General features: G+C 43.3%; 1 protein-coding gene and 1 long non-coding RNA gene across 2 annotated transcripts in view; one reads left to right on the forward strand and one right to left on the reverse strand.

The window, feature by feature from the left end:
• Nucleotides 1-7,472, forward strand: part of MYOM2 (myomesin 2) — a 77,541-nt gene extending 70,069 nt beyond the window's left edge. Inside the window, exons 32-36 of the mRNA XM_083431898.1 lie at nucleotides 1,055-1,218; nucleotides 1,533-1,569; nucleotides 2,373-2,395; nucleotides 4,594-4,649; nucleotides 6,499-7,472. Coding sequence (XP_083288024.1) covers nucleotides 1,055-1,218; nucleotides 1,533-1,569; nucleotides 2,373-2,395; nucleotides 4,594-4,649; nucleotides 6,499-6,807 — 589 coding nt within the window. The 3' untranslated portion in view covers nucleotides 6,808-7,472. The remainder of the gene's footprint in view (nucleotides 1-1,054; nucleotides 1,219-1,532; nucleotides 1,570-2,372; nucleotides 2,396-4,593; nucleotides 4,650-6,498) is intronic.
• Nucleotides 1-16,979, reverse strand: part of LOC310673433 — a 471,349-nt gene that overhangs the window by 51,489 nt on the left and 402,881 nt on the right. The window lies entirely within an intron of this gene.

Genomic DNA, 16,979 nt, shown 5'->3' on the forward strand with positions numbered 1-16,979 from the left:
TTTTCTTTACCTTTTTTCTTTTTGTAACTACAAAACATCTAATAAATATTACCCAAAAGCCCATCTTTCAAACATGAACATAGGACTGACATACACTGAGTCATGACCCTCTAAGTTGTTCTTGTCTTTGCACTAATGGCTGGTGGCTCTCCAGGATTTAAAAAGTGGAGTCTTTCTCAGCCTGACCTGAGATTGATTGAACCTGGTACCTTTTGCCCACAAAGCCAAAAGTGAGCTGCACCAATGAGCTGTTCACAAACCTTTGGCTGATCTAATCTGCTTTTGCTTGTCTTTCTCCTTGTCTCTCCCCTTCCCCTTGCTGGCATTCCTCCCCACCCTGTCTCTTTGCATATGTCTCTTATTTCACTCTGAAAATGCAATGCACATCTTGAAAGCACTATAAATGATAAATAGCAGAAGTAATAGAACCCTCTCTGGGTGACAGATGTTCTTCCTTAAAAAAAAAAAAATCCTTCAAGCTTCATGTAGATTATTAAATTGAAATATGAATAGACTAAAAATAAGTATAAAATAAATTCAAAATGAAATAGGAAGGAGTCATAGGCTTTGAAGAAAACAAACCAAACAAAGGTAGAGGCTAGATCATCCAAAAATGAATCTCCCAGATGTGATGAAATTAACCCCAGAATTGTAGACCCAGAGCATGATTTTATGTCAAAGAAACTGACAGTGCTTAGGTTAGCCTGTAAATTCCGTCTTGCATTTCTCGAAGCTGGCGCTGATTATGAATCCATTGAATGAGAAAACAAGTTTCTCTCCCGCTAACCTTTGGTCAACAAGCTTACAAGTATGCTTACTTTTATAACCTTCAGTCTGATGGCTAAACCAAGGCATACCCAATCCATGGCCAGCAAAAAATTGTATTGCTTCTCCCCTTTTGAACATTTGTTATTGATCCCTCTGTACACCATGTTTCAGCCTGCTTCTGAAAATTCTCCTGGCCTCAAAAGGCTTTGTCACAGAGCCAGAGAAACAGAAGCCTAAAGTCCACCTGTGTGTGTATTTTGAAGACTCCCTGTGTTCATTTCCCCAGGGAATCTAAGATTTCTTCTAGTGAAAAGATGAGGATTGGAGGCAGTGATGAAGTTGCCTGGATGCAGATATGTGAGCCCACAGAAAAGGATAAAGGGAAGTACACCTTTGAGCTGTCTGATGGCAAGGAGTCCTATAAGCGGAGTATTGATTTATCTGGACAAGGTAGGCATCTTTAAGCATGCAACTGGATTCATCGCACTGTAATTTGGGACCATTTTGCAGTTGGGGAATTAATGTTCATTGTTTATTATTAGGTATTTATTTTGTGCTAACAGTTTTCAAGGCACACTACCAACTTCGTTCATGCTATGCCTCTTCTCATCAGGGCTGCCTTTGATCTCTCTTCTTAGATTTCATTTGATGTTTCTCTACCACTTTTATAAGTTGAGAACAGAAAAGAAACACAAGTAGGCATCAAAGCATTTGTGCCGATTCAAAAGGCAAACTTTATAATACTCAAAAATGTTTCTTTGCAGCATTTGACGATGCTTATGCAGAATTCCAGAGACTCAAGTAAGCTTTATACCGTTTTCCTTTAAACTCATGACAATTACTTTGTCTTGGCTACCAGTGTCATTCTAACATAATAGGGTATAAGATGTTTCTTACACCCTATTTCTATGGAGAGCCCATGTGACATAATGATTAGAGTGTTGGACTTAATTATCAAGGAGACCAGGGCTCAAAACTCCACTCAGTCATGAAGCTCACTGGGTGACTTTGGACCAGTCACCATTTCTCAGCTTAACCTACAGTGGTGCCTCGCAAGACGAAATTAATTCGTTCTGCGAGTTTTTTCGTCTTGTGAATTTTTTTGTCTTGCGAAGCACCACTGTGTATTGACGGTTTCCCATAGGAATGCATTGACTTTTTTTTAAAAAAAGGCGCAAGACGTTTTCGTCTTGTGACGCAAGCCCATAGGGAAATTCGTCTTGCGAAGCAACTCAGAAAACGAAAAACTCTTTCGTCTTGCGAGTTTTTCGTCTTGCGAGGCATTCGTCTTGCGAGGTACCACTGTACTTAGAATCATAGAATTGTAGTCCAACCCCCTACAATGCAGATATTTCAACTACAGCATCCACAGCAGATATCCATCCAAACTCTGCTTACAAATCTCCAAGGAAGGAGAGTCCACCACCTCCTGAGAGAGTCCATACCAATTCACTGGGTTTTGTGGGGATAAAAGGGAGACCAGGGAAAGCCATGTACAGCACCTTGATCTCTTCCAAAAGTGGGAGAGTAATGTTTGTGTATATATACATATACATGATTGTGATATTAATTATTCTGTTTTCTGTTTTCTTTCCCCACTTTAGGGCAGCTGCTTTTGCTGAGAAGAGTAAGTACATTCTGTACAGAGGAAGCATGTTATTTAATATCATCATAAAAGAGCAGGATCTAGCAGCCTAGTGAATGCTGGGTAGACCTTGTTCCTTTTATTTACCTTTACAAAGCTCAACAAAAGTGAAGGAATAAGACAGGCTTCCTCAACCTCGGCCCTCCAGATGTTTTTAGCCTACAACTTCCATGATTCCTAGCTAGGACCAGTGGTCAGGGATGATGGGAATTGTAGTCTCAAAACATCTGGAGGGCCGAGGCTGAGGAAGCCTGGAATAAGGTATACATCATGGTGCTTTCCATCACTTCATTTTAAGAGGAAGGTGCACTTTCAAACCAAATAGATAGTTGCCATTTTAGAGAAGATGTGGAAAACTTGCAACCCACCAACCTTAGCACAGTCCACAATACATGCCCGATGACCCCCCCCCCAAGACTTGATAAACCATCTGCTTTTGCTATCTGTTGGGGGGGGGGGACGGTTGTCAAGCAGGTCTGTCTTAGCTGGAGAACCTGTGTTTGTCTATTCTTGGAAAGCGAGTTGGCAGGTGGGAATAGAAAAGTGGGAGAGAATGGGTGTCCAGCCTAAACCTCTCAACTTAAGAAACTATTGTTAGTTAGGTTTCAGAGCTGACAGTGAGAACAGACTATGGGTGAGTATATGCAATGCAGACTGGAAACCAAGGATGACAGATTTCATGTTGATGATGGCAAGAAATCTGAGTGATAGATAGTATACATAAGGGCTGCTCGTTATTCACCAGCATGGATAATCAGTCAGATACTCTGACCCTAAGCATGCTTATTTATTACTTGCCTGTAATATACTTCCACTTTTAGCCTAAAATCATAGCTTCCAGGGAGGTGTCTTATTTCATCATATTTCACTATGATTTCTGTACCATTATGATGACAGACGCTAGTCATTTCCCATTTCCCAGGACAATCATTTTACCTGAAATGGTCAGCTAATGTTTTTCTCGGTTGTATATGCAGAGCCTGCCAAATCCGTAGATGCAAACGAGGCAATCTCCTGGGTTGATAACATTTCGGGGTGTCTGCTTCAGTTATTTAAATGCCCTGCAGAAAGAGCAACTGCCTGCCTTTTTAGATTCATCCACCTTTTCAGCCCCTGCTTACAGGTGAAATGGGGACTCTAATTTATGTCAGTGATAATGCCCCTGAATGCGGAGTCCAGCTAAACTGTGCAGTTACAATAACAGGATAGGTAAAAAATAAAATGAAGTGTAAAACTGAAACTGAAAATAGGAAAATAATATCCTAGTCGACTCTTAATAATTTTATGTATTATTATTATTATGCTGCTCAGTATAAGATAAAACAGGGTTGTGTGGGCATGCTTTTAAATTCATCTTGACCTACCAAAAAAAAAAGAGGAAATTCTTTAGGCCAGCTCTGTATATATTAGCAGAGACCCACCTGGTGCTGTTGAGCCAGAAGAAACTGGATGTTTCCATTTTCAAAGTGTCCAGATGTATTGAAATTTAAACTGAGCATTACTTGGAGAAAACTGGAGATACTGATTATGGGAGCATAGGAAGCTGTCTTACGCAGAGTCAGTCCAATGAACCGTCTCTCTCAGTATTGTTGACACTGAAATGCAGCAGGAGCTGTCCAGCACTTCAGGAAGGAGTCTCACCCAGCCCTACCTAGAGATGCTGGGAATCATGCACTACTTAATGTTTCGCCAAAAATTAATTCAAGTTGCTGTAAGCTGTCCAGAGGCATTTGTTATTGGGTAATGTATAAATGTTAGTTTAAAAGTAAGGGTATGACGCTATCACAATAAACCCCTTTGCATTGCAATGGGCTAAGAGCTTAGCTGTTCCTTATCTCCATTTTTTAAATAGCCTCCCAGTCTTTGTTTTTTAAGAGTTTGGAGCTACTAAGAGTTTTTACATTGAAAACCTCTGAGGAAGCAAGAAATAAATTGAGGATGAAGACGACACAGAACGGGCTGTACCCTTTAACAATCTTCAGTGTCCACTTGCCGGCTAACGTTGCCTGCAGACATTTCATATTTTGCATATTCCTTAAAAACCAGGAAGTAGCTGCTGATACTGTCCCCCCCCCCCCCGTTTCAGCATTTGTCTCACCTTGACCATCCTACAGGCGCTTACTCTCCAATTGGCAAAATGCACTGATAATTATATAATTTGATTGCTTTTTTCTTCATAGATCGTGGTAAAGTGCTTGGTGGTTTGCCCGATGTCGTGACAATAATGGAAGGCAAGGTAAGGGCTTGGCTGTCATGGTGTGGATACGAAAATGACTAAGAAAGCCTCATGAGAGAATACCATTACATTTGTATTTTAAATGCACCTATAAATATGCAGCCCCCTCACTTGATCCCACACAATATTCTGCAAGGGTGCTCTGCTGGAGGCGTTAGAGTGTCACCCATATTGGCACTGAAGCAGTGCTGCCAGCTCCGTGTTTAAAGAGGAAAATTGCTGCAGCCCTTCACCACCTTCCAAGGGGTTGGGTGTGTTTCTAGCAAGGCAAGAAACATTTCAGGATTGCCATGCTTTTTAGCATTGTGCTTCAAGGACCTCAGGTAACCCCCTAGAAATAAATTCACACAGGCTCAGTTTTTTTGTTTAAGATTAATGGGCAAAATTTAGGCCACAACTTTATTGATTCCACAATGTGAGTGGTATTGGCTTAGTCATTGACAAACTAAAACTGACTCCTGCCCACCCCGCAGGAGGTCTGAAAGGGTAAACCAAACGAGGGAGCTACAGCGATGCAAATTGGCTGTAGCTCACCCCGGAGTTCCTGTGGCCCTGGCATGGCCCTAGCCCCTCAAGTGGACTTCAGACAACATCCAGAACCCCCAGATTCCTTTAACAGAATACCCTTTTTAAAGGAGGGGCAGGTGATGGCCGCACCTCCCCTCCCCCAACCACAACTAACTCAATGTCTAACTGCCAAACCTTACAAAGTTGTGATGATTGCTGGGAAGCAGGCGAAAACCAAATGGCCAGTGTCAATCTGCCATGTGGACAAAATTCCTACCAGGCCCTTACCACAAAACAGGCGACCAACCAAAGTCCCAAGCAAGGCCAAAGCACAGAAACCAAAGAGGGTGGGTGGGTTGGTGTTCAGCAGCGCAAAGTTTATAAAAACCTCCCCCTCCCCCAACTTGCAACAGCCTGATTGGGTGCTGGAACTGGGGCGATCGTGGGACCGCCCCAGAAACAACTGGGCTATACCCTGCCTCCAGATGTCATGGAGGCCCCAAGGTCCTGAGTGCAAGCAGGACCCTCCTTGAAGAGGATCCAATTTAGCAATCTGGGTTGTTACCTGTGCAGGGAGGTTCTTTTCTCCAGTGGATGATGGATGGAAGAAGGAGGGAGGCAGTTTTCAGAATTCTTCCATTTGTCTGCACCACCTCTTGCAGTATTGTAACTATCTGGAGCTGGTTTATGTGGTGGGGTTTTGTACAGAGGGGGTGGGAATCAGTGAGAATCATCTTCACCCTTTTTCCATTAAAAAGGGGGGGGGGAAGCAGGCAGTCCCTTAAAGTCCCATCATAATTATATCTAAGAGGGTTACCTGGGCTATCTCTATAAACTGGAGACTGTAGTGGTAGCATTGGGTCTGTAGTCAGCCTTTGGGTGACTGTCTTTGCAGTTTTAAAATAAACATCAGTCTTTAAAAAATAGCAGGTGTACACAGCTTACAGTTTGTTACTTACAAAATCTTCTGTGAAGTAGGAACAGGGGAGAGACAATTGGTTACAACCATTGCTTTTCCCCCCTGGGGCTACGCAGGGGGTACGCATACCCCAAACATTTTGTGAATCTAAGTTTGGCCTCATTGAGGGCCAGTACTTCAATATGAGTAGGAAAATGAGAGTACCTCTAAACATTTTTTTAAGAAAAAAAGCACTGGTTACAACCCATTGTGTCTTGTGCTGAGCTGGGATAATGCCAGTGTATGCTGGAAAACTGTCACAGTGGCAGAGATTTGTGAGGTTTTGCGACAATCAGGCTATGAGATCAAGAAATCTAAGTTAGCAAGCCAATGCCAAAGTCTGGATTTCACATTCTTTCCCTGCTCCCTCCCTGTTTGTTTTAGACCCTGAATCTGACCTGCACTGTGTTTGGCAACCCCGACCCTGAGATAGTCTGGTTTAAGAACGACAAGGAGCTTGAACTGAACGATCACTATGTAGTCAAACTGGAGCAAGGAAAGTATGCCAGTCTGGTCATCAAGGGGGTGGCATCAGAAGACTCAGGAAAGTACAGTATCAATGTCAAGAACAAGTATGGTGGCGAGATGGTGGATGTCACCGTCAGTGTGTACAAGCATGGCGAAGAGCTGCCCGACGTCAAACCTGGCACAGGTGGCAAAACAAGGCTAATAGCGCCAGAAGGAACTCATTAATCTTCCACGCATGATAAGGGCAGCAGCAAGTAGATTTGTAAGCAGTGTGTTTGACAGGCAAAAGGCTAGAGAGAAGCTGTAGGTCGTCCCCCCTTCCCCATAGTGTTTCTGCAGTAGATAACTGGCAATGTCCAAGGAAGAGTTAAGCTTTTTGAGGTGGGCATCACAGTCTCGGTTCTCTACCCGTACCATCCCCAGATGCAATTACATCATTATGAATAGAAGCTGTTATGTGGCTGGCAACAAAAAGCCATTGCAGGGGCAGCTGTTATTAACTTTATATGCAAATTGGTGCTATATCTGTAGGATGGAACTCTGCTTACGGCAATGGGAAGATCAGAGTTTTATTAGTTATATATAATTTGGGAACCGAACTTTACTCCTCAGTCTGGGCTGTGACCCTCCGTGCTTTTGTAAAACCCCCAACGGAACTGAAATGGGCTGCAGAAATGTAAACACATTGAGGACTGCAGCCTCAGAGAAACCAGACAAGCTGAAAAATGACCTTCTGAGTTATTCTTAGTAGTATTGCTGTTTTGTAGTGCAAGCTGATCTTTAGTGGTATTTTACAATCACCGTGGACTCATTTAAACCATAAGTTTCACAGTTGTTGTTTGTTTGTTTCCTCCCCTGCTTTGTGCTAATAAAAAAAACTTTAAAAGTCACCTTGTGTTTCTCTCTGCACCAAATTACACTTAACTAGTTCTGTTTACTCTCTTTCACTGTTTAATTATGGCTTATTGCACAATTTCACAGCTGGTAGCATGCAGACAATGGACTTAACAATGAAGAAAACAAATTATGCTTAATCATAGTCACTCCATAGCCACTTTAATTTTACACTTTATGGTGTGGTCAGCAAGCAGTTAGGAACTAGTATCAGGAGACACCTATACCATTTGGTAGCTTCCTAGGATAATTATATTTCCAAATTGGGTTTGATCCCCCCTACCCCACAAAATGAGGTAAAAACTCTTTTTTATGTATTCATTACCAAAGTAGCTGTGCTGAACACAATACTGGGAATGTTTTACCACTTGCAGGTGTTTCTTTCTGTGGGATTGTTCATGTGTTTTGTGGCTGTAACATAAGGGCCTGAAATTGTACGCTTTCATGTGCTACTCTGAATCTATAATAGTTTATATGTGGCCAGGAGAGAATAGCTTTGCAGCTGCTCAGTTCCAGTCTAGTTTCAGAAAGACTAGAAGTATTTTGGATCTAACCAGGAGTGCCAACTTGAATCAAATATTGTGGGGGCCCAGGTAAGCTCCACCCCACATAAGCGATCACATGATGCAGTGCACACCCACCATTTGAATTGGAATGCCCATCAACTTGGGGGGGGGGCTGGCTCCCTCAAATGTTTTATTGTGGGAACCGAAGCTCTCAAGGCCCCAAGGCATTGGCTGCTATAGATCTAACCAATATGTTCTTATTTAGTTTCGGATGATTATGTATACCAATGATGCCAAAAATAGAACTCAGCAAAGTCTCCTAACATGAACTAACTACATGCACCAGTTCCTTAAGACAAGCCTTTCTCCCCTCCCACGAAGAAGAAGATTATCTCTGAGTGAAGAAAAACCATTTCTTCTCAAGTGATGAGCAACAAGTTTATAAATATGCAAGCTGAGAACCGCTGCACAACACAATGTAAATTAAATATTTTGTGTGAGTAATCACTTACATTTGTTAGTGATTAGCATCAATATGACCACTTAAGGCATATTGATTGATGACCTTTGGCCCTTCAGAAGTTGCTGTAGTACGACTCTGGTGGGGCAAATTTTAAGGGATGACAGTGGATTGGGTGTGATGTAAGAAAGCAATTTGATACAGTATCATGCTCTCAATGGAAGCACTGAAAGTACAGAGGGATACCAAATTCAGGAATGGTCATGAGGGAAAAAATTCTAAGATACCATTCAATTTTGGTGGATTAAAAAACTTGATTGGTCAAACCCAGTTCCATCTTGAACCAGAGGAATCTGTACAGTACAAATTAAAATGTTACTGGATTCAGTCAGCCAGCTCAAGGAACTGATCAACATAGAATACAAAATAGCCAAAATTCAGCATTCTTGTAGGTGTCTTTTATCCTGCACAAGTTGTATTTAGCAGAGACTCCGGTTATTGTATGTTACGGCAGTTTTCCAGACGTATCCTTGGGCACTGCAGACAAGGTTAGACTCATCTTGGTTATGCCTTTAGCTGGCCTGTTTTAGCTAACTAAGCTTCAGCCATATCCTTTCAGGTAGAGGGGAAAGAATTTATGGTGACATTTAATCCTTTGCTGAAGCAGAGAAATTAGTACTTGCTGGAACACTGTTTTCAGGAGGTTGAAGATTTGTAATAAGCACTTATACTTTGTTTTCCACCCAGTATGCCGGGCAGCAGTTTTCGCATTGTTTGGATGTGTGGGGTTTTTTTTTTTTGGAAAGAAACGTATGTGGAAGTAGCAAGGACATTAATCATAAGACCTATTCCTTAATGATTTTTCAAAACACTGAACTGCGCAGGGCCTCTCCAATCAGCTGTGGGCTATGTGCACACAGCCACACTTCTTTGCCTTAACTCTTGCACCACAAGCACTTCCGACTCTTCAGAAAAACCAGGCAGGTTGTTTGCTGATCAAGAGCACCTTCTAACACAGGGCTTATAAAATGCTCACACCAGGTCAGATCCTCGGTCTGAAAAACTCATCTCATCAAACAGGCTCACTGGCTTCCTTTGACTTGTCTCGCATCACCTTATTCGTCTCATACCCGCCAACATTTCTCCAGTGAAAATAGGGACGTCCTATTCTGTAATAATAATAATAATAATAATAATAATAATAATAATAATATTTATGCCCCAGCCACTCTGGGTGGCTTCCAACTTATATAAAAACATAACAAAACATAAACCATAAAAACCTTCCCTATACAGGGCTGCCTTCAGTTGTCTTCAGATGTCCAGATGGGCGGGGTATAAATTAGAAAAGAAGTATTATTATTATTATTATTATTATTATTATTATTATTATTATTATCTTCCACTGCACTCAAGGGCAGCAGGCTAGCCCTGTGGTGTCCAGAACTCTGTCCTCCAACACCTTCTCAGTGCTCCAGGTTCCCCCTTCCCAGGACCACCTGCCTGAGGCAGTTGCCTTACCCTAGAGAGCCAGTGTGGTGTAGTGGTTGAGAGCGGTAGTCTTGTAATCTGGGGAACCGGGTTCTCGTCTCCGCTCCTCCACATGCAGCTGCTGGGTGACCTTGGGCTAGTCACACTTCCTTGAAGTCTCTCAGCCTCACTTACCTCACAGAGTGTTTGTTGTGGGGGAGGAAGGGAAAGGAGAATGTTAGCCGCTTTGAGACTCCTTAAAGGGAGTGAAAGGCGGGATATCAAATCCAAACTCTTCTTCTTCCTTCATGCCTCTGGCCCACTCGGGTCCCAGTTTAGTCTGTGAGGCTATTTCTCACAAACCATGCTCACCTGTCTTACTTCTGACATCAGAGATGGGGCAGGTATGTACTGTAAGCTGTCCAGAGTGGCTGAGGAAACCCAGCCAGATGGGGGGGGGGGGGTATAAATAATAATAAGATTAATAAGAAGAAGGACGAAGAGGAAAGTTCGTGACATATGCTCTAGGGTGTGCATTTGTCTTAGAGAGCGAGAGAGTGTCAGTTTCTCTCTTTGGAAGAAGCTGTTCCTCCCCCCTCTACAGCTGGAGAAAGCAGTTTTAATTCAAAGTGCTTCTTCCAAACAGATTGTCAAAGGGATTCCCTGTAACTGCTGATCATTGGTTACAGAAATCTCTTTCAAACTTTGTCAGGTGTCGGATGATGCCCACCTGTCAATGTTGGCCCATGGAAGGCTAGTAGAAGTAGGACTTCATCCCACAGGGCAGGTCCAGTTCCCCATCTGTTCTCATGGTAGGACCATTGAAGAGAGACTTGGCAGGGCTAGCTTGCAGCAGTGATATCCTATGGCCTCAAGCGGCTGCAGGAACAAGAACAAGGTTGAGGGTGTTTAGCCGGGTCTAGTTTCTAGATATAAATCTCAGATTGCAGTCAAGTTTGGAAGTGTCAAAAGAGTGCCTGAACAAGCTAGATCTTTGACACAATTTCCATACATCGTTGAGCTATAATACATGTGCAAAAGCAGAGCAAGAGATGGTGCCATTCTGTTATCGGCTGGCCTTCATCCCATGTGCTGATCAGTGCCTGCTTATCAAAGGCAATGAAGCGACAGTAAATTACAGCAGCTGGAGGTTTCATCCATTTCCCCTCCTCACCCAGGAGCCTATTACACAGAGTTAGCTGCTCCTAATGGAGGCTGTTTCTTATTAGACTGATTTTCTGTCTGACTAGTGAGCTCTGTGTTGGGCAACTTTCCTGTTGCGCTCTTTTAGGCAGTCACAGCATGAAATGGGGCATAGTTGGCTTGTCACAGGAGGCAGATAAGATGTCAGCTAGTTATGCTGATGAGTCTGAGGTAGCCTCTGGCTCTGTTATGTTGGCAGACTGTTGAGAAGCTTCCTTGCCCCCAAGCACCTGCTTCTTTTCTGCTGTCTCTGATTCGCACACTGCTGAGATGCTTAAAATAAGTCCTAAGCCATTCTCCCTTTGAGGACAATATACAGGTGCTGAGATACACACACACACACACACACACACACACACACACACACACCAAAGGTACAATATGTCTTCTAACTCAAATGTCCTTTTACATAAGCCAGGGGATACCAATCTTTTGGGACTAGTGGGCAGATTTGGAAGGACTGCCTCTCCCCATATGAAACAATGGGGTCCCTGTAATCATAATCAGAGGTCCTTCTTCTTGTAGCTCCTTCATGAGAGGTCTGGATGATGGCAACATGTGAATGGGCCTTTTCTGTGGTGGCTCCCTATTATTATTATTATTATTATTATTATTATTATTATTATTTACACCCCACCCACTCTGGGTGGCTCCCAGAAACATTAAAACATTAAAAACATCCCTAAACATTTGTGCAATGCTCTCCTCAGGGAGGCTCACTTGGCACATTTGTTACATATCTTTAGGCACCAGGCAAAAGCATTCCTCTTCTCCCCGGCCTTTGACTAACTGAGCAATCTATGTCCTTTTAAAGTAAGAGAGAGAGAGGGGTAGGGTGGGGTTCTTGTTTTTGTTTGTTATGTATTTTTGTGTTTTAATATTCTAAACCGCCCTGTGATGTTCGGATGAAGGGTGGCATAGAAATTCAAATAATGATGATGATGATGATGATAAATAAATGAAATAATGTTGAGACAGGGTACCTGAAATATACTCGGAGTCAAGAGTGGATTTCATGCTCTTTATTCAGCTCATAGAGGTGAGGAAGAATGGAAGTTCCCCCAGAATGTCTGCTTTATATACATTATTTACACAATGGGCCTCACGTGATTGGCTAATTCCGGGATTCACCTGTAGGCCAATCAGGTTGCAGATTCACTTCCACCTGGAGCTGGATTAGGTGGCTCCTGTGGACCAATCCGACTACTGCATTCTGGACTCTATTGTTCTAGGACCAATCAGACTGCTGCCTTTTGAATCCCATTGTTCTAGGACCAATCAGACTGATGCCTTTGGGATCCTATTCAACTCAGTACATAACACCACCAGTCACAAAATGGCTTCCATGGGAGCATGGCATAATGCAAAATAGCTACCACACTGAAAAGAGCAGAAAAAGAGACAGAACCATAGAATCATAGAATCATAGAATCATAGAGTTGGAAGAGGCCACAAGGGCCATCGAGTCCAACCCCTTGCCAAGCAGGAACCACCATCAGACCACTCCTGACATATGGTTGTCAAGCCTCTGCTTAAAGACCTCCAAAGAAGGAGACTCCACCACACTCCTTGGCAGCAAATTCCACTGTCGAACAGCTCTTACTGTCAGGAAGTTCTTTCTAATGTTTAGGTGGAATCTTCTTTCTTGTAGTTTGGATCCATTGCTCCGTGTCCGCTTCTCTGGAGCAGCAGAAAACAACCTTTCTCCCTCCTCTATATGACATCCTTTTATATATTTGAACATGGCTATCATATCACCCCTTAACCTCCTCTTCTCCAGGCTAAACATGCCCAGCTCCCTTAGCCGTTCCTCATAAGGCATCGTTTCCAGGCCTTTGACCATTTTGGTTGCCCTCCTCTGGACACGTTCCAGTTTGTCAGTGTCCTTCTTGAACTGTGGTGCCCAGAACTGGACACAGTACTCCAGGTGAGGTCTAGTTATGCCTGGTGGGGGAGTGGGGATCAGTCCCCTATCAATGGGGAAAAGGCACAGAGAAAAGCTCTGCACCTCTTTGCAGAACAGAAGAGAAGGTGTGCATGCCGTGAAATGTGTTGGATGTTTAAGGAAATGTGTTCATGGTAGGAGAGGCCAAGCTAGTACAAACAGGAACAGCCTCTTAAATTTTGGAACTTTAAAGAGATATTTATTGAGACTTTTCATGGGTGCCATAAGAGGCACTAGCAACTGTGGGTGCTGCGTTGGCAGCCCATAATATAAACTACCCATGTATGATGTAGGGGGAGAGGAAGAATGCAGGGCCAGGCCTATCATTAGGCATAATGAGGTGATTGCCTCAGGAAGCTGATGCTGAGGACCAGCAATGAGGTATTGAAGAACAGAGCTGTGTATACAAAACAGGGCTCTTGCATCTTGTAAATTAGTCCGCTGTCCTCAGCAGAGACCATTTTCTCATCTCCAGTGTCAAAGTAATATTCAACTACCAGTCTGGTCGGCTTCTGAAATGGGGGCCGGGGGCTGGGAGCATGAGGCATCATCTTGTCCTTTGCCTCAGGCAGAAAAATGTATCGAGTCTGCCCTGAGAGGACATATTGCTGAGGGAATAGTATGCTAAATAACAGTAACCTATGATTGTCCTTTAAGGAAACTTTGGTGGAGAAAAAAAGGCACATTCTTTCCAAAACACATGAGTATGGTGTTGAAGCCTCTAGGTGGCACCAAAAGAACAAAATAAAAATAAGGAGGTTTTAAAAAATAATCTTCTCACTCTTTTAATATCAGTCGTTTTGATGCAAACACATCACTTAGGGAATAGGAGATTATTAAAGGCATTATACTTCTGCCAGGGACAAGGACAGGTCCAGCAAATTATAGTTTCTAGGAAACGGGTGATTATTATTATTTGTAAAAAATGCAATAATCCAGCCTATGTGCATCTTTTCATGGTACGTATTAGGTGAAATCCAAAGACCATATATATATATATATAGCATGCAACATACCTGTTGCTTATGGTCATTATAAGCAGAAAGGGAAATTTCTGTTGTTGGATCTTGCAAATCTTACTGCTTTAAATATTTTACTTCAGGACTCCACATTTAGGAACTGCAGATCCCAGAATCTGAGCTGTAACTAATTCAGTTGCAAGGTCTGGTGCTGTCAAGATCCATACATTTTACAACCATTGAAACCATGATGATTGGTCAGGGCTATGAAGACAATTCTTTTGTGTAGTTTTGGAAGGAAGAGGCTTTCAGCCTGGATGGAAGTTGTGGTAACTATTCCTCCAAATTCTGAATGACTGCAGGCCATTGGCCATTCTGGCCCAGTTTCTGACATGCCAAGTATCCCCTCTATGCAATCCCTTGTGCCTGTAGCAGAAATTAAAATGCATAAGGTTTTGCCGAGTCATGGAATATAAGAGTTTAAGTCTCAATGACACTTCCCTTGAATGCTTTGGGAGACAGGCTTCTTGAGGGATTAATTATCGCCCAATATAAAACGAATGCTATTACTGTATTTCTAGGATGAGCTGTCAACATGTGGTTCCCATTTCATCTTAGATCTAAAGTATCTTTGCAATGGAATCATAACTGCTTAGCTCATTGTAAGCTTTCCGCGATAAGGAGGTGAAACTTCACGACGTCGCCCTTCTTAGCAGCCAGCAAGTTTCAGAACATTTTGCGCAATGAGTTAACCATGTCAGTAGCTAGAGCATGTGGCTGACATTCCACATGCCCACTCAGCATGGAGAGTGAATTGTTCTCCACCAATGCCCAAAGTGGAATTATGAAAGGAAGTCAGCTGCTTTCAAAGTGAGAGTCAAGCATGGGATGCTAAGGTTAGGCTCAAATTATACCCACATGGGATGGTGCAAGAATTTATCTACTCAGGATTAATTGACTCAGTGGTGGAGGAACCCTCTCCAGCACCCGGGGCGGGACACTGAGGGGTGGGGCGAACCGCCCGGTGGTGTACGTGTGACGTCCGTACGGAGTGTGCATGTGGACTGCACATGTACGGCATCCCGTACAGAGTGTGCACATGCAGCAGTCCATACAGTTGCCGTGTGAGAAGCAGCCCATACGGACAACCTTATGGACAGTGCGCGAGAGTGGCAGCCCGTACAGACACCGCACAAGAAGTGCCCATACTGACTGTGTGTGCCCTCGGCCGCTCTTCAGCTGGGAAGCAGGGGCCATCTTGTCACCACCCCGAGTGGCACCCGGGGCAGCCTGCCCCCTCCGCCCCCCACTTTGTATGCCCCTGCATCTACCCAATTTTGGGTCATTTCCACCTTCAAGCCTAAGACACCTTCCACACTGTCTGGTAGGTCTTTCTGAGCCTCTGAAGAGGCATTTCTGTAGGAGGTTGCACCTGGGCTAAGGATGTGCTGCCTTCTGCTCCTTCATTGTTGGATCCAAGGCTTTGTGGTCCTTCTTATGATTCCATTTCCTATGGTGGTTCTGATACTATTTTCGCCAATGGTTCCAGTGCCACATTTTGTGTTCCAGTTGCTGCATGTCGGACTGCAGAGACACAGAGCCCTGCCTGATCAGTCAACTTTCCCACAAAGGAAATGCAGAAAAGGCATGTATCTGAATCATCCCAATTAATGGCACTCTCAACATAACTACAATTGTATCTACAGAACACTTTAGCCTGGTGACTTGCCCAGTAGGGCAGAGCTGTATGTGTCACCTCTCAGCTTGGTTGTCACCTACTGGGAGGGGTGAGGTCAGGGCTGTGTGGGTCCCTCATATTAAGTGGCAGTGACTTGCCTCCACCTCACTGGGTTACTCAGTTCTGTTGACATCTGTATTCTGGAGTTATAAAAACACAGGCCCTTGGTTTATTAACAAATGGAAGTTCATTAGGAGAACATACTTTTTTTTTGGTCTGAAAATAACACAGCACCTCCAAGTTATTATTAAATAGCCTGTAATTACCAATATACCAGAAACACATTTTATCAAAGAAAATAAACCCTAATAACAAACCATTCACTTATACCCATATCTGTTTTCTGGTCACAAAAACATCTTATCTGCACAAGGAACCCTCTTGATTATATTCGCCGAACCGTTTACTTGCTACAAGACACCAGACAATACAATAATGTGATGTACAGCTTTAATGACATGCTTTTATCTTGAGGACGAAAACTCATAAATAAGCCCTCTTTATCTAGACAAATGTGCTGCCCTTCCTATTCTTCCAGCGTTTGTTGGTGTGACTGCAAAACAAATTACTTGGTGCTAATTAGCATAATTATCAACTTTTTGTGTCAGACATCTTGAATTCAAAAACATCCGATTGAAGCTGCTTCTTTTCACATTGATAGAAATGAACATCCTTCAATCTCGTGGAAAACCAGGAGCTCATCCTTTTGCAAAGCAGCCACCTGGCCAACAGATACATGCAGCCATTATATAGAGCAGGGACAGCCAAGATGGTGCCCTTCAGATGTACATGGTCTGGAACAATGGGACTTGTTGGACAACAATATCTGGAGGGAACCTCATTGATCATTCCTGATTCAGAGCACGCTCATTGCAGCAGGGAAGGGGAACCTGTGGCCCTCCAGATGTGGTCCTCCACTGGATTACAACTTGCACCAGTCTGAGCTAGCATGGTCAATGGCCAGAGAAGGTGAGAGCTGGAATCCCTGACCCTGCCTTAAAGCCTTAAACCTGGTATTTGGATGGATAGGCCGCTACACATTATTCAACTGTGACCCTATGCATTCCCAACAGTAAAAATGAAAGCAAGTAACAGCAATAGAAACAACGGATGATGTAGCAGCATTGATAGGCTTCCTGGCAAATCGCCTACCGCCCACTAATCATAACATTGCTCACCCATGATGCCTGAAGGTGGCAACAACCGTTACAGAGCAATGTCA

This window comes from Podarcis tiliguerta (assembly GCF_965153285.1).
Source record: "Podarcis tiliguerta genome assembly, chromosome: 3".
NCBI classification, from domain to species: domain Eukaryota; kingdom Metazoa; phylum Chordata; class Lepidosauria; order Squamata; family Lacertidae; genus Podarcis; species Podarcis tiliguerta.